The sequence below is a fragment of the Meriones unguiculatus genome, chromosome 14, assembly GCF_030254825.1.
Source record: "Meriones unguiculatus strain TT.TT164.6M chromosome 14, Bangor_MerUng_6.1, whole genome shotgun sequence".
NCBI lineage: Eukaryota > Metazoa > Chordata > Mammalia > Rodentia > Muridae > Meriones > Meriones unguiculatus.
This window is the reverse complement of record NC_083361.1, coordinates 69453581-69475975: the sequence shown is the minus strand read 5'-3', so window position 1 is coordinate 69475975 and position 22395 is coordinate 69453581. Positions and strand designations below refer to the sequence as shown.

The following is a 22395-nucleotide window of genomic DNA, read 5'->3' as shown; positions in this document are numbered from 1 at the left end:
CCGAGGCAATTCACAGGATCTGTAAACTTCCTTTGTATTTCACACGCCAAGTCTTACACCAGCAATTGTGCAAATGGTGTCACTGTGCACCTGACTCTTGGTTCTCCATATCCTTGAGCTTTCCCCCAAATGACATCAGCACTTGAACTCGAGCGCACTCCTGTGGGTGCCGGCAGGGCTCTGTCAGCTGTGGGCCGCTGGCCGCTCCCGGGGCCTCTCCACACAGCAGCTTGTGACATGGTAGCCGCTTGGTTAGACTGAGAAAGAAACCAGCCCGTAGTGGGCTGACTGACCTCCCAAATATTTCTGAGACGATCCTTCAGCATGGGGGCGGTCCCTGAACACAGTGAGCGGTAGGTATCCTCAGATGAGGGGACACAGGGACACATTCACGGTGACATGATGACGGATGCAGAGACTGAAATGATGCATCTGCCGGTCAAGGGACATCTGGGTTGCTGGCAGTCACCAGGAATGTAAGCCTGAGGCACCGGATGTTTCTCCTACAGAGCCAGAAACTAGTTGCAGCCAAACCCTGGCAGCTGCCATACATACGCTCTTGGCTTGAAGTCAGCAGGTCAGCTGTCATCCCAGCGCTCCAGGAGGCAGAGGCAGGTGGATCTCTCTGAGTTCAAGGTCAGCCTGGTCTACAGAGAGAAACCCTGTCTCCAAAAAACACAACAATAACAGTTGGCAGGCCCAGCTCGGAGAGAGCTATGAGTATCAGTAGCAGGTCACCGGGAGCCCTAAGCGGCGCCCAGCACAGACCGCTGTAATTTGTATACATTTCCTCATTCCACATCTAGACTGCTCCTAGCTTTTCAGCACTTCAGGGCTGCAGGCAGAATATCCTTTGAACATGCCTTCTGATGAACATTTGCAAGTCTCAAGATATAAAGTTGCTGAGTCGGGAGCTTAGGTTTTTTTATTTTCCCAAATTGCTCTTCAAAGTGGTGGTAACAAGCCAGTTTCCACTACTTGTGAGTTTTTCATATTCTGGTATTTGCTGTGGTCAGTTCTAGAACATGCTAATCCAACGAGCTTCTCTGACGTGTGGCCATTTTCCGTGGTATTGTGTGCGCGAATACTTTGTAACTTCTGCGGGTCATCTCCAAATCAGGGCCGTGTTCTTCCGCCTTATTTACATCTTTCCTAGATTTTATAACTTTTTCGTGACTTCTCAAGCCTTTGGTACAATCTTAGGACTATTTCACATTTTAATGTCAGAAAGTATCTTTACACAGATTTCCAAAGTTCTGCACACATTTATATTTGTTTCTATTACCTTTTCCAGTTTGTGTCCATCCCTGGTTGTCACTGCTATCACCCTAACCCCAACACTCACTCTCTCACCATGGCTACTTTTGTCCAGAAGCTTAACCACCCCCCTACCTCCCCTTAGAGGGCATCTTTTGCATTTTCCATAGGAGGCTCTGTAATGAGCTGGGTCTGCATGTCTGAAGTTATGCTCAGTCTTTAATGCCACTGTAGCTAAGCAAGCAGGTCTAGGTTGGGAGTTTCGTTTTGGACCAGGAAGCCTTTTGTCTTTTGGCAGCAGAGACTCCAGCGGTATTCGCTAGTTCCCTGCAAGGGATTTTTCTCTCCTTGAGCTCCATGTTCTGCCGCTGACTGTGATGAGTGGATTTGTTTTATGCATTGCTGCAGTTTTAGGGGCTGCTGAAGAGCAGTATCTTAAAGACTTAGCTCCCAGTTTGGGACCGTTGGGAGGTGGTAGTGTGTGTGTTGGGGGGTGGGGCGCGGGTTCTGGCATGGAGAGCGTGTTCCAAAAGAGCATGGGAGGACTCCGTCCTCTTTTCTCATTCAGCTCTTACTGCTGTGCCACCACATGCCCAGCCTGAACGGACTGAAACCTCTGCCCCGAGCTCAGCCAGCCTATCCTTTGAACAGGTCTCACTTGAGATGGTTGTTCCAGTGCCAGAAAGCTAACTACACATGTCCACAGTGCCCTTCCAACCTGAAGGCTGCATCTGTCAAATCAGACCAAGCTCAAACCTCGCCTAGTGCCCCTTCCCCTTTGTCCTTTGTCCTGGGTCTCCTGGTGATGGTCTGGGCATTACCTTCTCTTCACCTGAGCTGTGTGCCGCCATCTCGTCTCAGCGACCGCCTTTGCTTTTGTTGACATATCCTGCCTTTAGTTCATTGTTCTTTAATTAGGTCTGTCTTCTATGAGACGCAGACATGGGGTTTTTGTTTGTTTGTTTTTTGTTTTTTTGCTTGTTTCCCAGACTCTAGAACAGCAATTCTCAACCTGGGTCAAGACCCCTTTGGGGGTCACATACCAGATTTCCTGCATATCAGAAACAACTTTACAATTCATAACAGTAGCAAAATTACAGTTCTGGAGTAGCAATGAAATGATTCAATGGTTGGGGTCAGCACAACATGAGCTGTGTGAAGGGTTAGACGGTGGATAACCACTGCTCTAGAATGTCCTGTGAAGGTCTCTGCAAGATCTACCCCTTAAAAAAATTGTTTACTTTGCAATCCTTATCTCTTCTTTTAGCTCTTCAAAAACGTTCGGCATACTCACTTGAAGTCTTTCCTGCTGTTCTGTTGCAGCTTTCGTGGTGAGAAACCCCTGCTCGCGCTGCAACTGCTGGCTGTTTCCTCCTCTTCCCGGCACAAGGAGCCGGGATAGGATGTTTCTTCCTAGCTTAGTCCGAGGTTACCTTACGCCAGCTCTCTCCATGTAGGACAAAAGAGCCTGTGTTCTCCTCCACAGGAGTCCGTGTCATCCACATACTACTGTGGTTCCTCGGGACCTTACGAAGTTGTTTAGTTGCTAGTTTGTTCTACGAAATAAATGTTTATTCCTAATTTAGAAAGATTATTGTTAGACAAGACCAAAAGAAATGGCAACAAATGACTTCTTAAAAACAAATAGTTTAATTTCATCCAGAAAAATACAAGTTTAAAATGAAACGCTTCGACATGTCATTGAGTGTCATCTTTATAGGAGTATGCTCATTCAAAATGTGTGAGAGAGAGCGCCTTTATACATTTCTAGAATCGAATATCCCAGGTTAGTTATAAAATGCCAGCCACTAAGTACTCAGGCTTGCTTTGTTTTTTTTTTTTTTTTTTTAAAGATTTATTTATTTTATTTATATGAGTGTTCTATCTGCATTTACACCTGCCAGAAGAGGGAATCAGTTCACATTATAGATGGTTGTGAGCCACCATGTGGTTGCTGGGAATTGAACTCATGACCTTTGGAAGAGCAGACAGTGCTCTTAACCACTGAGCCATTTCACCAGCCCCCTTGCTTTGTTTTTATAGGGCATATTTTATAGAAACTGTTATAAAATAAGGCAGGCTCTTAAAAATTCAGTTATAAAATTTTATGAAAAAAATGGTCAAATCCAAATTTTTCTCTGAGAAGGCACGTGCAGGGCTCATGAGCTGCTGCCCAGAACTTGGTCTGCACAGTGGCTTCCCTGCCACGTGCCACAGTGAGGCCCCAGCACGAAGCCTCCTACTAACGTCAAGAGTTTATCCTGTTTCCATAGTGTGGTAAAATAGATCTTATATCTGCATTGTGAAAATAAGTCTGTACACCAAGTCATGCACACTTAAAGATATGAGTCCTGAATCTGGTGGTGGCATCTCAAGTTGGCTTTGGCTCTGAAGTATTTTTAAATTAATAGATAATGTCAACCGTCTGCTAAAATAAATAAAACATTTAATAGCTGGGATCACAACCTTAAATTTATCTTGTTTGCTGGTCGATTGAAGGGAGGTCACTTCCAGCAGTGTTCCCCACCCCTGCGATGCCACTCTGCAGGCTGAAGGAGAGCCCTGGGTCACCTCTGCAGGGACCCTGGGCCTGTGGTGTCACAGAGTTGATACAGACCAGAGTTCCTGCGGCAAGCTCATGCTTTGGTGTCGGATGGCGGCCATAGAAGGTGGGTGTCCCCATGTGCTTTCGTGGGCTCTGTAGATGAGGGGGTAGCTCTACCTAATACTGAAAGACACAGCCCCAGGCCAGGTGTGTACCTCACACTACTCTGGAGGGGGCCGGAGGCTGCGCAGCTTCTTTTCATCCAGGCCTTTCCAGTACTTGAAGTTGTCATCTAGGTGCTGCATAAGGTCAGGCAGGTCAACAAAGGCTGCGGAGAAAAACAGGGACGCAGCGTCTTCACACAGCTTTTCTGTATGGGTTCCACCTTCCTCAGTTTCTTTCTGGGGATGGGACTTAGGCCCTCCTCCCACAGAGCAAGCTGTACCCCTGCTCCAGCATTTTAAAAGGGACAGAAGGGAGCCTTGGCAGTGATGTAATGCCAGCGCCAAAGCCAGGGAGGTGAACACAGGGAAACCTGTTCTCAGCCCTCCTCCCTCCCACACCTGCAGGCATCCTCGTAGTGGCCTCTCCCCCTGAGCACAGCCCCCAGGGCACAGGAGCCCACGTCTTTGGGATCCTCTTCTGGGTGCCTGGTACTCAACCGGCTTGCTGCCCTCCAGGATGGCTTCTTTCTCTCCATTCCACCTCGAAAGTCTAAGGCCCACATGCATGCCTGCTAAGTGCTATTTAATTAGTGGTCCCCCGTAAGGAAGAGTGTGAGGTGCCTTACCATCCCAGGCATCAAACATGTCTGTGATGAAGAAATCAATGAAAGAGATCTGAGCCTTGGGAATGCTGCAGGTGTTTCTGTCAAAAACTGGCATCACCACAGGCAAGTCCAGCTGTTTCTCTTCATCTGTCTGCAAAGCAGAGCACCTGGTGATCTCGGGCATGAGCCCCACCCTGCCATGGAGCAGCCCTACCCCTAAGGAGTGCCTGGGACAACCCCACAGGTTGCCTTGAGAGCCCAGCGTAGCACGAGCCAAGCAAGCTGTTCCTGGAAGGAGGACCCTCCCCATTCCAAACATCCTCAGTAGCTGAGGCCTCCTTGCCAATGTTCCTCAGGGCAGAGCAGCAGTGGTCACTTACCGCCTGTCACTCCCCACCATCCTCCTCTGCACACATGCCCAGTATGCCCACACTGGTGCTGAAAGAAGGGAGCAGAAGCATGGCCCCTGACCAGGACGGGCCTAGTGGCCATTTCTCAGTTACGGATTTGCTGTCTTGTTGGGGAGTCTATATACACAGACCTATTGACTATTAACTACTAACTAGTTAGTCCTAAAACCTCCCCAGGGAGAAAACACAGAGGTGCCTTTAGGATGTGTTATTTTCTGTGTGCTGTATCTTCGTCCCTTCCTTGTGTGGTACAATGACTAGAAATTCCAACATAGTGTGCAGGAACAGGCTCAGTTTTGTTTCCATTATTAGGGAACAGCATGTGTTTCCATGTACCCTAAACTGTTTTTAATCCCCACAACTCAGGAGCCAAAGGCCAGCCTGATCTACACAGCGAATTCTGGACAGTCAGGGCTACAGAGACCCTTATCTCCAACAAAGTAATTTCCTTCTAGTCCTAAGCTGCTAAGAGTTCCTATGACAGGAGGATGCTGAGTTCTCACACCTTTTCTACAACTGACGCAATGATCATAAGATCTTCCTCTTTTGATTATTCAGGGAATATGGTAAATTATTAAAACAAGGGCCTTTCCTGGTATTCGACCAACCTTGCAATTAGTGATGTAACATTCTCTTTATGCTGTCTGATTCTGCTTCTCTACATTCACATTCTTGAGGACGTGATGCCTGCGGCGTTGCCTTTGTCGGGTTTTGAAAATGAGAAAGGAATGAGCTGCCTCCTTTCCTTTCTCAGAGAATGTATAAGGCTGCCATGATTTCTGCCATAAACGTTCAAATCATCTGTCTTCAACACTATAGGCTGGCTGTTCTATAGGCTGCTGATAGGAAATGCATATACATTATGATTATGGCCCTTTTCTCATTAGGAAATGTCCTGCTATCTATGTGTCCTGTCTTTTATCTAAAATCGAGATGGCTGCTCGACTTGTTCATAATTTGCATGCTATGCTTGTATGGGTCTGCTATGTATCTGTTCTTTATATTTCAAGTATCTCTTCTAGAAGGGCTTTTCTCTGTGTGGCCCTGGCTAGCCTCTAACTTGGAGGGCCACCTGCCTCTGCTTCCTGAGTGCTGGTGCTAAAGGCGTGCGCCACCGCCATGCTTGCTTTTCCTGTCATATGACAGTGCAGACCCAACGGTGCAGTGTGAGAACCTTTGCTTTAAATAACCTTATGCTCTAACACAGAGAAGTTTGGAGAATAAAAGTCTTGTATAGCTACCTGGGTTTTGCCCTTTTGGGGTCCTTTCATCTTGAAAAGTCATGTTTACATCTGAGCTCACTTCCTTTCAACCTTAAGAACTCCTTCCGGCATTTCTTGCAGTGCCGGGTTCCTGGTGATGACGTCTACTAGTTTCTCCCTGTCTAAGAAAGAGTCTATCTTGCCTTCATCCTTGAAGGTGACAGTTTTCTTCTAACAGCAGTTAAACATGATGTTTTAGTGTCTTCTGGCCTTCAGTGCTTTTAACAGGAAATTAGGAAATGTGAGGATGATTCTTTCCTTTTTTCTTTTTTTTTTTTTTTTTTTTTGAGACAGGGTCTCACTATGTAGCCCTGGCTAGCCTTGAACTCTCTAATGTAGACCAGGTTGAGTTCACAAAGGTCTGCCTGCCTCTGCCTCCTGAGTGCACGGATTAAAGGTGTGCGCCACAACTCAGACCCTCGTGAGATGCCAGCAAAGCGCTACTGCCCATGCGCCCCTCACGCATGGGGCTCTTTCATCTGTGTGTATACGTCTACTCCCAAATCTGCAAACACTTTAGCATCTTCTTTTCCTTCTGTCCCAGGAAATTATGAGGGACAGTGCTTTTAGGAGAAACCTGCCAAGCCAGGGTTCCAAACTCAGCAAAGATGTCCTACAGTGAGGACAAAGTAACATATTTACAGATAAAGAAAACCAATTTGTTAGCAGTAAGTATACAAAGTAAATCTCCCTCAAAGACAGAATTTCTTTTAGAGTTCTCTCTCCTAGAGTGGGTAGCCTCACATGCCTGCGTGTGAGCATGTGAGCGGTAAGGTGCCTGTGCGTGTGCGCAGGAACTGAAGATGCAGCATCTTACCTGAGAAAAATACTCTTCTGAAATCCGTGCAGCCCACTCGATGCAGTGGTCTAGGGGCCGGCAGGGGTTGGACACATCAGAACACTTAATCATCATTCGTTTGATGAGAGCCCGGTTCTCTGGCGTTTTGAGCATGCTGTCTATGGATTCCTGGCTTTTGCTAGCCTCCTGAATCATGAGTGGAATCAAAGCAGTCAGAATGGGCCTTATGGCCAGCTCCCTCACCATAGGGCCCTGTGAGTGCAGGCAGTCTGGCCAGGGTCTACACGGCTGAAGGTGTCATTAGCGTGGTCTGGAGGCACTGGGCGGCTTTCACCCCAGGACTGGCAAAGGGTGCTTCATCTCTTTTTCCTTTTCTTGCCCAGGCTCTCTGGTCTTTCTTTTTTGGTCTATCTTTTTTTTTAACTTTATCTTTTTAGGGTATTCAACTTTCTTATCTTTTTAGGATATTTACTGAGTTGGAAAAATCGAGTTCTCTCTTCTCACACCAGAAGAGCTCTGTGGTCCACCATCCCCTCCGTTCCCTGCAGCCCAGTCTTCACAGGGCTCTTACAGAGTCTGGAGACTCAGCTTTCAGTGAACCCTACTAACAGTTAGTAGCAGCCCCTCACACTGCCACAACAATTATGACATAAAAGACACAGAGCCCTTTTCTTTTGATCTGTGCTGACAGAACTGGTGGGGCTCTATCGCATTTAAAAACGAGGGCAGGACTCAGAGTGATGTATCCAGTGCTTCGCAGCAGAGCCAGAGTCAATATGGAAGTTCTGCCCTTTGAGTCCTGTAGGGGCATGGTCTGGTGCTTTGTATGGAATTGTTAATTATTTTGCCCCCTGAGGTCTGCTTGCTGTCTTTTAGGAGCAGACACTCAGGCAATCCTTGCCTCCAAAATATCCCAGATTGGGTGAATAAATGCCTAAACACCTGGGTGGGGCAGAAGTCAGAGAGGCATGGCCAAGGTTCCATACCTGTCCCAGTAAGCTCAATAAAGAGACAAATGATGGTTAAAAAGAGAGAGGAGAGAGATTTCACCAATGTACAAATTGGAAAGGAGAACAGATAAAGGCCCTATTGACCCCAGATCCGTCTTTAGGAAGCTTACAAGAGCTTTCGATTTAGTCAGGGGAAGAATTGAGGCTGGGGGCAAGAGGCAGGCAGAGTCAAGCAGGCCTGTCAAGTGTGGTCTCGTTGATCACTGTCTCAGTGTTGGTTCTGCGAGGTGGTAGAAGTCCTTTTTGCTTGAGAGGGCAAACCAGTTCTCAGAGTTCAGGGTGCGCCCTTGCCATTATAAAAAGAGCAATCGTCGGCGATGCTCTGTCCCGTGAGGCTTTACGAATCCTGATACCTAGAAGGTTGAGGCCAATGAACAGACACTTTTAGGTGCCTCTTGGGGAGAAAGCTTTCTGGAAGAGGACCCTGAAAAAAGTGACAGTAAAAAGTCTATGTGTTTGGCACTCAGACTTGAAGGAGAACAAGGTAAGATTAAAAAAAACAAACACTCAAAGCGCCAGGTATGGTGGCACACACCTTCAATCCCAGCACTGGGAGGCAGGGACAGGCAGACCTCTAAGTATGTGAGGACAGCCTGGTCTGCTTACTGAATTCCAGGCCAGCCAGGGCTACATAGTTAGAGCCTGTCAAGAAAAAAAAAGAAAAGGGAGGGGGAGGAGGGGGAGGAGGAGGGGGAGGAGGGGGAGGAGGAGGAGGGGAGGGGGAGGAGGGGGGGAGGAGGGAGAGGGGGAGGAGGGGGGGAGGAGGGGGAGGAGGAGGGGGAGGAGGAGGGGGAGGAGGAGGGGGAGGAGGAGGGGGAGGAGGAGGGGGAGGAGGAGGGGGAGGAGGAGGAGGAGGAGGAGAAGGAGGAGGAGAAGAAGAAGAAAAAAAGCCCAACTGGACCTAGAATCTAGAATGTTCAAAAATGGAGGAGACATTTTTGAGACAGGGCACAGGAATGGCCAATGTGAAAACTCTTGTTTACACATATATTTCCATGTTCTATTTTTATTCCTGCCAGAGTTTTGCACATTAATGATTTTTCTTTAAAAAAAAAAAAAACAATGAAAAAACAAAATAAACCATCCTCGATGCCAGCACCTGAGAGTCTGAGGTAAGAGGATCACTGAGTTCTAGGCCAACCTGGGCTATAGAGCGCTGGCCTGCCTCAAGATAGATAGATAGATAGATAGATAGATAGATAGATAGATAGATAGATAGATAGATAGATCCTCAAGATAGATAGCTACATAGATAGCTAGATGGATGGATGGATGGACAGATGATGGAAGATTAGACAGATAGATTAAATAGATAAATGTTACATAGATAAGCAAGCAAATAAAGAAAAATCGAATGAAAGAAAGGAAGTGGAAAACCAAATTCAACACGCCCGCCAAGGGCCCTGCCAGGTCTGACTGAGCTCTTCACAGCGCTGGGAAGCGTGAAGCTCGGGTGCAGCCTCAGAGTAACTTTCTCTCACCTCATCATCTTGTACTACCACAGGCTTGTTGATGCTGTTGATAAATTTGTTGACGTGCTCGAAGTGCCTTGTCATTTCTGTGGCTAGGACCATGTCAATAACACTCTGGCGCAGTGTCCGGTAGTCATTCCTGTTTCAGACAGAGGGGGCTATGGGTTACTGATTCAGACTTGGAGGCTCTCTTACACACAACCTGTGCTCCAGGATGCATGTCCGCTGCAGCTGTCAGTCAAGCACGACTGGAAGTTACAGTTCCCGCATCACCGGCTGAAGTAACAGCAAGTTGACACAGGACACTCAGCTCTGTGGCTGTGATTGCTCTGTAGAGCAGTGTACTCAGTTCTTAGGGTATGTAGCGGGGATAAGCAAAGACCTTTCCCTGTCTTTCTCCCTCTCTAGCTAAAAACAGAGTCACAATGTGTAGTCCAGGATGGCCTCAACTGACGTTCTTGAGTCATTCTTCCAAGGGCTGGCGTTACAGGCATGTGCCACTGAGCCAAGCAAGGCTCTTCTCTTCACACCTACAATCTCCATAGTCATTACCAATGCGTCCAGTATGGAAGTACCTTGAGACCCAGAGAACTCTGAGGGCAGATCTTTGATAGCCCCTTCTTTAACCCTTGTTTTTATTGATAGTCTCAACTTTTTTCTTTTGAAGAGGTGATCCATATAATTTAAAATTAAAAAGTACAGAAAGAGTATGAAATAGACCCTGCAGCTAGCCCTTCTCTGTAGCCATCCTTTCTCTGGAGACATCCGAAGTTAGTGGGGTCTTGTGCTAGCTGGTTCTGTGACAACTAGAAACAAGCCAGAGGCATTTTGTAAGAGAAAACTTGAACTGAGAAAATGCCCCAACCAGATTGACTCGTGGGCAAGCCTGTTGGGTATTTTCTTGATTCATGCTTTATTAGAGGGTGCCCAGCTCCCTGTGGGCAGTGCCACCCCTGGGCAGATGGTCCCGGCTGCTAGGCGTGAGCAGTGTTCCTCCATGGCCTCTGCTTCAGGTTCCAGCCCTGATTTCCCTCAGTGATGCACTGTTACCTGGATGTGCAAGATGAAATAAAGCCTTTCCTCTCCAAGTTGCTTTTGGTTATGTTTTTTATTACAGCAACAGAAACCCTAACTAAGACAGGTCTTATGTAGTTTCCAGATGAAAATAATATTTGCAGGCAAATATGACATGGCACAAGGGAGCTCTGGGAACTCGGGATACTCTTTTAAACATCCTATAAAAGTTTCCTTAAAAAAATTAAAGTATTTCTCATGACTTTTCTTCTGTTTCCCATCGAGCTCTACTGTGTATTAGGGCCTGAGCAAGACACGGAGAGCGTGCTGATGAGCAAAGACAAGGACCCTGAGATGTTACAGTTCTGGACTCTGAGCTGGGGCAGGTGCTGACACCTAGGACCCCAGCGCTTGTGAGGCTCTGACCGCAGGACTTCAAGTAAGGCCAGCCCATGTAGTAGGACCCTGTCTCAAAACCTCTAAGTGGACAGTGATCACTTAGTTTTGAGATAGAACCCAAACCCTGTACACGCGAGGTGAGTGCTATACCACCGAGCCCTGCCATTTCTTACATCTAATTTTATAAATGTTACATGTGCTAAAGAAGCCATGACTGAGCAGTTCTGAGTTGCATGCAGGTGAGGATCAGGGGAAAAGCTTCCTCAGGGGAGGACCTGCAAACAGACAGTGATAAAAGTGTGCTGTGCACAGAAGGCCAGGAGGAATGTTCCAGGCAGGTGTGTAGGTCAACCTGGCAACTCAGCAAGACCCTGCCTCAAAACAAAACCGTCAAAGGGCGGCGGATGTAGCTCGGCGGTGAGGCGCTTGCGAGCTCGGCGTGCTCAGCTTGTTTCGGTGTGGACGGTAGGACAATGCTCTGTGAGCACGCCTACAGCCACGGTGCCTTCCGCCTCGTCAGCAGTCCCCGTCCTCACCTCTCCATGCTCTTGAAGATGTTGCACTTGTCGTTTTCCAGGGTCAGCTGGAAGGCCAGCGCGGCGTGGTGGCTCTCCAGCACAGCGGTGTCATTGTACAGCACGGCTAGCTCGCTTCCTGAGTTGCAGAGGAAGGAGTTGGTTCTCCCGGGGTGATCCACATCGTGGATGGCGGCAGCGATGAGGGCGGCAACCTCGTCAATTCGATCTAAAGTTTCCTGAAAACAACAACTCCGTTGAAAACCAGTGTCTGCTGTGCTGAAACAATCCTTCACCAGAGGCTTCTCTCTGCCCCGATTCCTGAGACAACCACATTGTCTGAGCAAATCCTGTTTTCCCATCTCTGCTCTGAGGCTGTTTACCTTTCCTTAAGGCTAGCCTTGACTCTTGAGCCAACCTTAGCTTCCTGGGGGCAGGGATTACAGGCAGACATCAGTAGCCTAGCCAGTTTTCCTCCACTTTTATCAATTATATAGCAAAAAAGAAATACTATCAGCTTTACAATTTTTGAGTTAATATAGATGTATGAGGTGCTTTTTCTGTCACTTACTTTTTCAAATTTGTGTGTTACTATTTCCCTATTTCTCAGTTTTAGTACTGTGGTGTCTTAATTCCGAAAGCCATTGTGCTTCCCATTTCTTCACAATGTAGCCTCGGCTGGCCTTGAACTTCTGGAGGTTCTTCTTAAGTGCTGGGATTACAAGCATGTACCATGCCCAGCTTGTGTGTGTGTGTAGATCATGTGAACGCACATGTATGTGAGTGTGAACATGAGTGTGCACATGCATGTGGAGGCCAGAGGCCAACCACAGATGTTGTCAAGAGCATCTACTGTTCTTGCAAAACACGTTTCCACCACTGGGGCCAGCAGCTCGGTGACCGGGCTGGCTGGCTCGTGAACCCCGGGAATCTCCGTATCAGCCTTAGCAATGCTGGCCGCACATGGACACCACCACCACACCCAGCATTCTTCTATTTTTAAAAGTTTTTTATTAATTACAATTTATTCACTTTGTATCCCAGCTGTAGCCCCCTCCCACTCTTCCTCCCTCTTCTTCTCCCATGCCCCTCCCCAAGTCCACTGATAGGGGAGGTCCTCCCCCACTTCCATCTGACCCTAGCCCATCAGGTCTCATCAGGACTGTCTGCATTGTCTTCCTCTGTGGACTGGCAAGGCTGCTCCCCCCCTCAGGTGGAGGTGATCACAGAGCAGGCCAATCAGTTCATGTCAGACACAGCCCTGGGAACCCACGTGGAGACTGAGCTGCCATGGGCTACATTTGTGCAGGGGTTCTAGGTTATCTCCATGCATGGTCCTTGGTTGGCGTATCAGTCTCAGAAAAGACTCCTATACCAAAATTTTTTGGTTCTGTTGGTCTCCTTGTGGAGCTCCTTGTTCCCTCTAGGTCTTTCTATCTCCTCCTTCTTTCATAAGATTCCCTGCACTCTGTCCAAAGTTTGGTTATGAGTCTCAGCCTCTGCTTTGATACCCTGCTGGGTAGAGTCTTTCAAAGGCCCTCTGTGATAGGCTCCTGTGCTGTTCCCTGTTTTTTACCTCTTCCGATGTCCATCCCATTTGCCTTTCTGAATGAAGATTGAGTATCTTACCCAGGGTCCTCCTTCTTGCTTAGCTTCCTTAGGTGCACAAATTTTAGTATGTTTATCCTATATTATATGTCTAACATCCACTTATAAGTGAGTGTATACCATGTGTGTCTTTCTGCTTCTGGGATACCTCACTCAGGATGATCTTTTCCAGTTCCCACCATTTGCCTGCAAATTTCATGATTTCCTTGTTTTTAATTGCTGAGTAGTATTCCATTGTGTAAATGTACCACAATTTCTGTATCCATTCCTCCATTGAGGGACATCTGGGTTGTTTACAGATTGTGGCTATTATGAATAAAGTTGCTATGAACATGGCTGAACAAATGTCCTTCACACCCAGCATTTTATGTGGGCACTAAGTGTGTTTTGCTGGCTAAGCTATCTTCCTAGCCAAATCATTCTGTAGGTTGGATAGACAGTTTTCATTTCATTTCAAAACTTATCCAAGCATGTGACTGCCCTAATGTGAGATGAACAAGGATGACATAATGACATGCCAAACTGAATAGGAAAAGCCCATGAGGCCTCAACTCCACATAAAAACTGTGGGCAACAAGAAAGCTGGGGGCGGGGGGCTCTGCCCGCACGAAGGACACACCTACCAGTCATCCACTGCTAAATGGTCAGTCCTGGAACATGTATGCAAGCAGTGTCCCGTGGACTCAACAGGTAATATTTAGGCATACGTATGTATATATACATACACATGTGCATGCCACAACAACGGACAGAAAAAGAGACCATGAACTCGAAGGAGAGTGGGCAGGGTGTAAGGGAAGGCTTGGATGGTGGTGCTTAATTTTAATCCCAGCACTTGGGAGGCAGAGGCAGGTGGATCTCTGAGTTCAAGGCCAGCCTGGTGTATATAATGAGACCGTATCGAAAAAAAAAACAAAAAACAAAAAAAAAAAATCTTATTATTTTGGTTTTATTTCTTTGTGGATCTGAGTTTTCTCAGATATTTTGTATTTGTAGTGATTGACAACCACTAACTGTTAAATTCTAGTTTTGTTATGATTCAGGATCTGCAGCTTATAAACTGAGCTTCAAAACATTATGCCCTAGTAGTAGGAGCTGGTAAGAGAGCTTGTCATCCATCCTGAGGACCTGAGTTTGATCACTGAGACCCAAATGGTGGAGAGAATGAACCTTCGCAACTTGTTCTGACTTCCATCTGTATGCTACAGTGGACTTAACATATCTCATGTTTACAGATACTAATGTTTAAAGATCATATTTGGAAGTATTCTATAAACATGTGAACAGATATATATATATAATCTCATAAATTCATTAAAATTCTATAGTTTTTTCATGTTACGTAGGGACACTCTATGGTGTGAAACTCAATAAATGTTTCGACTATCATTTTAAGCCAGGCCTGGCTGTGTGTACCAGTAATCCCACAATCTGAAAGCTAGAGGCAGGAGGGTCGGGAATTTAAGACCAGCTACAATAGCACAATGAATCTGAGACCAGCCCCGGCTACACAAGATACTATCTCAAAATATATATTGTTTTTTTTTTTTTTTTAGGCTAGCTCAGAATATATTTGTTCAAAAGCAACCAACTATAGCAAAAATTGTTCTTTAGATGCTAAGTTACTTTAACTCAGACACTGCACACACACACCCTCCCTCCCTGACCACTTGTCTCTGTGTTTGAGGAAACATCTCTCGATTTTTATCCCACCTATGGACTTGGTGATTTGGTAAGAACTGAGCTACAGGTTAGCTCTGTCACTCGCCCACCACACACAGCCTAGGGTTCAATTCCTATCCTCTCTGCTGCTGTTATAAAAAAAATAAGCAAAGCCACCTTGGGGAGGAAGGGGGTGTATTTCACCTTACCTCGGATACACCATTAAGAGAAGCCAAGTCTGGAACTGAAGCAAAAGCCACAGAGAAGCACTGCCTACTGGCTTGCTCAGCCTGCTTTTCTATATACCTCAGGACTACCTGAGCAGGGGCAGCACCACCCATAGTGGGCTGGGTGGGCCCTCCCATATTAATCATTAATCAAGAAAATGCCCCAGTCATGCTAACTGGCCAATCTGATGGAGGCAATCCCTCCATAACCCTAATTCATGTCAAGTTGACAAAAACTAACTGGTACAAATGCCTAATTCCATATTAAAACAACAATAACTAGTGGTCACAGGGAAGGACCCAAAAGACTGAGATCTGAGAGGTCTGCCCCTCATGGGGAGAAATCATCTGCTCAGTCCTGTACCGGCGCATCCTCCATTTTGTCTCCACACCCAAGCTCCATGTTGATAGACTGTGTGGGCTCAGGAGGGACACCCCCGGTCCTGTGTGGCTGTAGCCACTCTTGGTCCCAGTGCATTGGTGTGGCCTGCACACCTGCGGCAGAGAGGGAACGATGGAAGGGGAGTTCATCCCAGCGGAGTGTTTGAGGAGCTTCAGCAGCCATAGGGTTTTTAAGTTTGAACCCCTGAGGGAGAAGAAAGCTGCTCCTGGCAGTTATGGTCAGCCATGCTGTTTTTGGAAGGAACACAATGGCAGCACTGTGAGAGTGCACCAGAGGGATCGGGGAGAGGAGGGAGGAGACGTCACTGGCATGGGGTAGTAAGATGAGAAGGAGCTCTGTCTGGGTCAGATGGCCAGGCGGGGAGGGACTGAGGAGGGGGCAGTAATGGTCTCGGGCTCACAGCACAGGTGAGGATCCCAAAGAGGCTCAGTGTACCTTAGGTTCAGACTGGAACCTCCTTCTCTCCTGTTCTTTCTCCCCAGGGACTCAAGGAAGCGGAGGCTGCAGAGCAACTGGTTTCCTTTGTGTGCCAACCTCCACGCACATGAGGACTACCAAGTGGTTCTGTTACCATGCGAGTGAGGGCAACTGAGGCAGAAGCACCTGCCTCTCCCCTCTGCTGCTGGTAAGTGGGGAACACACGCGAGCGTCAGCCTACCTTTATCTTGTCCCTGGAAAGGAAGTAGGCCGTGGCATGAAGCACGTCTGCAGCATGTGTGGAATTGTGGTAGGGGTTACAAGGGTGGTAATTGGCTTCAATAAGCTGAAACCATGATCTCAGTGTTGCCTCGGAGCACTGTAAGAACTCACAGATTCCAAAACGAGCAAATGTTTTGAGACCTAGATAAATCAAAGGCCTACAAAGAAAAATATCCACAATATAAAACAAAGCAATTAGCCAGTATCCTGAGCTCTGAAGAGATTCAGGCTCAACAAGCAAATTCAAGCCCAACTGCAGAGTGCCCAGGGCAGCCAAAAGGCCCTGCTGGGCTGTACCAGCCGGGCTGTGCAGCATTCCACATGGGCAGGGGCCACACAACAGTTTCTGCCTTAGCCTTCTTGGGGCATCTTGATTTGCTAGGGTGACAGTTTCCACCCTGCCACCCTGCTCGCATCAGTGGAATCTCTAGAACACCCCTTTCCATACGACTAAACATCCCACCTGCAATCCTAGTTTCACACGTTCTACTGACTGTCCCTCTAGACTGGTCTAGAGGAAATGACCACCGAAGTGACTATAAACTGGACACAGACACGTGTTAGGTGACGGAACACCTCGACAATCTGGAGGTGGTGTTATGGTCTGAAGTTTACCCCAACAAGGTGACCCGCTGCCAGCAAGTAAGGGTGCTTTGATTTACTGGTTGGCTTGGAGAGTTAAGAAATCAGCCCCCCAGAAGCCCTCCCAGAGGTCTGACTCAGCTTGGGCTGCCTTACACACTTTTCACTGAGGTGGTGGTTCTGCTGCGTAACCGAGGCGCTCGGAGGCTCACTTGCCATGGAGCACCCCTATCGACTACTTGGCGGTGTGAAGCGGGCGCCCCAGTGTAGACACGCTCGCCCAGTGGGGTGAGACCTGGTTAACCATCCCACAGTTCAGCAGAGCCACCTCTTGCAAAACAGGACCGAGCTCCTGACTGGTACCAGCTGCGGATGCCTAGTCCTATGTGCCAAGACCCTGTGGTTAACAGCTTTTACTTAGCAAAGCCCAAACTCCCAGTCTGCAACCATGAGCCGGTGAACATAACTAGGGTGGAGTGTCTGTGTGGGGCCACCAACATGGCAACCAAGACCGGAGACTAGTTCTATCAAATGTAACTAAGCATATCGGTTCGAGGCTTTATGGCAGGGGACTCTGTTGCTGCCTCATACAGGACCGCATACTGGAGAATTTAGGAACCTATGCCATCACGGCTAGGCAAACTCTGCCTGGGCTCAGGACAATTGAAGCCCCACTACTCCTTCCTCAGCCACTGTCCCACCCCAGGAATAGCCCTGCCCACAGGTGTGCCGCTCAAGTGGCTCCCTGTCCGGGCCCTGGGAAACAAGCTCAACACACCTTTTTTGGGTAGCTGCTTCCAGCTCAAAAATGTCAAAGTCCCAGAGCTGGTCATTTTCCATGGCCAGGGTAATCCGTGGTGAGATATCATGAAGGCAGAGGGGGATGGACACATTGCTTGAAGATGACTGAAGGTCTGTGAGGTGATAGAATTTGGAAAACAACATCAACAGATTCATGGCATTTGGTTTTTGGTTGGGAGCAGCACTGTATCAGAAAGGCTACTTTGTTTTTGAGGCTTCATGGCATCCCAGAACTTAATGATGGGACCAACTGTCTCCATCATTCAAGCTGGAATGCAGTGTTACAGTGATCTAAAACGTTAAAAACAGAGAACTTACTTCTTGTTGTAAGAACATATTCATTTCCTGAAAACCTTCGTAAGCCGTCCTGGTAAAAACCAAGAAGAAGCATGGTCACATGGTCTTTTCCCTTTGGATAACCCAGAGCATCAGCTCCAGAAGATAATGTAGGACCGCCCACTGAAAGACTGCCCAGCCCAGCAGGCTGACCACTGTGGCCAACCCCAAATTCAACCACTTCCTGGGTGCTGGGCTCTACTGCTGGAACCTAGGCTCAGGCAGGACAACCAGTGAGATGACCAACATGCCTGCCTCACTCCAGAACCAACTAATGCCCTAGCAACAACCGCCCTCTGCTCTCAGTCTTCCCCCATTTTCTGACTCAGCTGTCTCACCTTCTAAGTCGGCCCCTCCCCTTGTTCCCTGAGCACCAAACCAATCACTCAGCACTCTATGCTCCTACACCACCTTCTCTTTCATTCACTGAGCTCCAGGACACTCCCACCCTCCTTCCCCAAACTCACCCCTGACCCATAGGCCGTAGTTGGAGGTTACCACTGGAAATGACCCTGCCTTCTAGAACTTACTGCCCACACCTTACTTTGTTGAAATCTAGTGACTTCAGAGAGTGGGAACTGGGAGAGAGCCAATTTTATTCCTAAGATAGCTGGCAGACAGCTGGTACGGTTCACCTGAGGGCACCACTCTGCACTGGCTAAGGTTGTGTCTGGGCTCCACAGGAGTCTGTGTGTGATGTACCCTTAAGGCTGTCTTCCCTAGGCAGTTACCCAGAAGCTGGAGTCAGGGGGGCTCTGGAGGCGAAGCTATGCCTGCACCCTGGCACTTTTTAAACACAAAGGCAGGAGACAGTTTTCTTGTTTTGTAGTTTGTCATGCAGGAATCAGGTTAAGGTGCATGGTATCTGCTTAGCTGTTTTGTTGTTTTCTTTTTTGTGCTGGGACTGGAACTCAAGGCTTTGTAAATGGCAGGCAAGCACTCACTCAAACTCTACCATTGCGTGACACCCCTGCTACTAATATGAAACATTTGATGGTTTTTCTTTTTCCTGCTTCTTAAATTTAAGACATGCCACATTTTACCTCAGCACTCAGGAGGCAGAGATAGGCAGATCTCCATGAGTTCAAGGCCAGCCTGGTCTACCTAGCAAGTTCCAGGCCAGCAGGGGACTTTGTCTTGCCACAAACAAACAAACAAACAAGCAAACAGCAGACAACAAAAACACTTTAATACAACTGAAAATGTCTTATTTAAATAAATGACTTGTAAAGCCCTAGGTGACACTAGAGAACTGGATCAATGGACTGTCTACAATACTGGTCCTCTTCTGCTCCAAGCTGAGGAGTCCCTGGGAGATAAGCAACAGGCAGCTGCTTGGTCCAAGCATGGCTGAATATAAGCCATGCAGGAGTTGTGGCCTTTACTGGGCCCCACATAGATGCCCTGCTTGACTTTCTAGAGTCCTGTTCAGATAACCCCTGAGAAAGCCAACAGGAACAGACAGGCTCTAGCCTGGGCAAATAAACTTACAGACATTAATCCCCCAACAAGATCAGTGGCGTGAGGATCATCCTCGGCATTAAACTGCGGTGAATATAACTCAGTGGTTCTCAGAATCTCCAGCACACGGTTCAAGGCTTCTGTCACAGGCACAGGACTATTTTCCTGGGCAGCGTTGATAATATTGATCACCTATGTCAAGGAAATGGAAGGCCTGAGTTTTCTAACCTTAAAAACAATCAGAGAGCAATCAAGAGTCAAGCTGGTAATAGTTTGCAATTATGCCACTGGGTGAATGTTACTCACAGTGTCTCCGTCACCTACCCTTTCTTCAGAGGAGACAATATTATACAACTGAAATAGCACTCTTATGTTGCAGGTCCCTTTTTTTTTGTCAGGGAAGTCCCTGTGGGGGTACCAGGGACTCGCATACTCAGTGAAGACCAACCTTGGTGATGGGTGCCTCAATCATCATCGAATGTATCCGGGCCAAAGAGGAGTGTCTTCTCTGATTGCAAACTGTGGAGAGGGGGTGAGAAATCAGGGTACGTGCCTGTGTAAACACGGAGGGCTTTATGCCCACCCTTCACAGTCAGCAGTATGCTCGGCTGCACACAGACCGCACAGGAGCGCCTGCTGACTGAGCTTCCCCCGTCCTCACGTGGCAAACCTGGGCTCCGCATAACCACTCTGCCTCCTTCTAGGATGCACATATGACCCCATGGACTGAACTTCTGATGTCCCAGCCCAGACAGAAGACAGAGGGAACGATTTAACAAGTCAAGGCCAAACAACCCCTTCTGTGTCTACAACAATAAGGGCTTGGTTTTGCCTCTTGCTGCACTCCAGGAAGACAGCTCTGCACACCCTTTGTTCCCATGGACGGCAGGAGCACGGGGTTAAGCCTCACCACTAACTGAAATCAAATAATTTCTCCTTCAAATTTCCAAGGTTCTCTCTGGTGCCTCCCTCTGGGATGTTTAATATTGGCTAATCAGGCAACAAGACTATAACCAAGTTTTTTTAACTCATGTCCAGGCTTGGCTCCTCTGAGATGAGGGAAGCCTGGACAATGCACAGGCGGGAAAAGAATGTTCTCAGAGCCCCGTGTCTCTGTGAACACCCACTGTTAGGATTACAGAAAGCCCATAAGGGTTAGAGACGGTCTGACAACATGCTTCAGCCCCAACTTGCCCTCAAGGAAACTGAGGTCCAAAGAGAAACACTGGCCAAGGCTAAGCAGGCCAGGAAGCCTCAAATGCTCTCAGTTTGGGGGCCAAAAACACTTCATCTAATTTTTTTAAAGGCTTATTTATTTATTATATGTACAGTGTTCTGCCTGCATGTAAACCTGCACACCAGCAGAGGGCACCAGATCTCATTCTAGATGGTTGTGAGCCACCATGTGGTTGCTGGGAATTGAACTCAGGACCTCTGGAAGAGCAGCCAGTGCTCTTAACTGCTGAGCCATCTCTCCAGCCCCAATTTTAATAACTAGTATATGGCTGCCAACTTGACATTTTATACAATAAAGTCACTAAACTGAAGAATCTACAAATATACTCGCTATCATGATCTTACCAAAGTTACTGAGCAAAATGCCAATGTGCTAAAATGCATTGCATTTCTCTGTACTAACACTAACGCCCATTGCATTTCTATGTACTATTGTCGTGTCACTAGAAGTGGGAGGACACCATCAGAAGCACTCTGTACAGAAGGGGCTCACGAGGCCTGCCCCTCCCTGAAGGGTTATTGGCAGTTGATGGCTTCTGGGGGAGTGTGGCCCCCAGCAGGTTGCCTGTGCATCAGTGACTGGCCCTGTGACCATGCATATACAGGCAGCAGTACATGGACTCAGTGGGTTAATTAAAAAAAAAAAAAAAAGAGGACATGAAATTGGGGGGGGCCATGCTCATCGCATGTTAGAAACGAAACAGGTTGGTCAGCATGCATCTACATGGTCTTAAAAACTGTATTTCAGCTGAGCAAAGTGGCACACACCTGTAGTTCCAGCACCATGTGGGATGCGGAAAAAGAAGGATCGGGAGCTCAAGGGTCATCCTGGACGATACAGGGTGACAGGGTGTTTGAGGCCAGCCTGGGCTATATGAAACCCTGTTTAAAAATAATTATATTTCAATCGAATTTAACAATATTTTCTATTCTCTTTTTCTCTCTTTTGGTTTTCCAAGACAGGATTTCTCTGTGTAGCCCCAGGTGGCCTCAAACTCACAGAAATCCACTTGTCTCTGTCAATCCCAGCTCTCTCAGAGACTGGGATTAAAGGCATGCACCACCACCTCCTGGCTAAGTAATATTTTCTTAATAAGAGTTTTGTAATCTCCAAATTAGGCTTACCACTTCCAAAGGGAAGGTTTCCACAGTAAACTGCAAATGGAATCTATCCTTCAGAATTACAAATGTGTGATTCACATTACGACAGCAGACCAACGGATAAATCTACGGGCAAGACTTTAGAAACCCACAGACTACCTGGTGTCTATTTCTCTGCTTTCCTTGTTATGGACTCACTCCAAAGGCTTGGGAATGGAGTCCACCCGTGTGGAGGGTGGAGTGGGATGCTACGGGGCCTTCTCTTTCTGTAAAGCACAGTGCACGGTGAGCAGGAGCGAGGCGGTGGAACGGCGAGGCTGGGCATCCTGTGCTCACGCCTACACAAGTCAGTGGCCACTCACCTTCATTTGTTTTGGAGGAGACTGCTTTGACCTCCAACGAATTTTTCCTCCTGTCTTTATGTTTGCCTGTCTGGTTATCTGTGGAAACAATTAAACTACATCTTTACAGAGATGTTAAGTGACATATTAGCAAGAGACATCAAGCTAAATGTTAAAAGTCCACAAGTGTAAGAATTCGAACACCACTAAGATACCACAGAACCAGCACTGTGCACAGAAACAGAGCACAGACATAACTTGGTTTTGAAAAGATTTATTTTCCCAGAGCTTTACAGAGTCCAAAGACATGCAGAAACAACCAGAAGAAGTGACCTCGGGAGAGTTTCTCTTAATGTAGTTAAATAAAACAAAGGATTTTATCCTCATTCACCCTTGTCCCAAAGGAGAAACAAATACTTTATTTTCTCAGCAACATCCTGGGAGAATGTTCTTCTCTTCCCTAGGGTCACGTGGAGCACAGTCTGG

At 47.4% G+C, this 22395-nt stretch overlaps 1 protein-coding gene across 1 annotated transcript in view; it reads right to left on the bottom strand.

Moving 5' to 3' along the window:
* Nucleotides 1-2888: 2888 nt before the first annotated feature.
* Nucleotides 2889-22395, bottom strand: part of Pde8a (phosphodiesterase 8A) — a 114999-nt gene continuing 95492 nt past the window's right edge. The window contains exons 12-22 of the mRNA XM_060367445.1: nt 21931-22008; nt 19680-19750; nt 19262-19423; nt 17753-17801; nt 17412-17547; nt 16011-16209; nt 11474-11691; nt 9534-9663; nt 7061-7228; nt 4593-4722; nt 2889-4130 (exon numbers count right to left, since the gene is read on the bottom strand). Of these exons, the coding sequence (XP_060223428.1) occupies nt 4024-4130; nt 4593-4722; nt 7061-7228; nt 9534-9663; nt 11474-11691; nt 16011-16209; nt 17412-17547; nt 17753-17801; nt 19262-19423; nt 19680-19750; nt 21931-22008 (1448 nt within the window). The 3' untranslated portion in view covers nt 2889-4023. The remainder of the gene's footprint in view (nt 4131-4592; nt 4723-7060; nt 7229-9533; nt 9664-11473; nt 11692-16010; nt 16210-17411; nt 17548-17752; nt 17802-19261; nt 19424-19679; nt 19751-21930; nt 22009-22395) is intronic.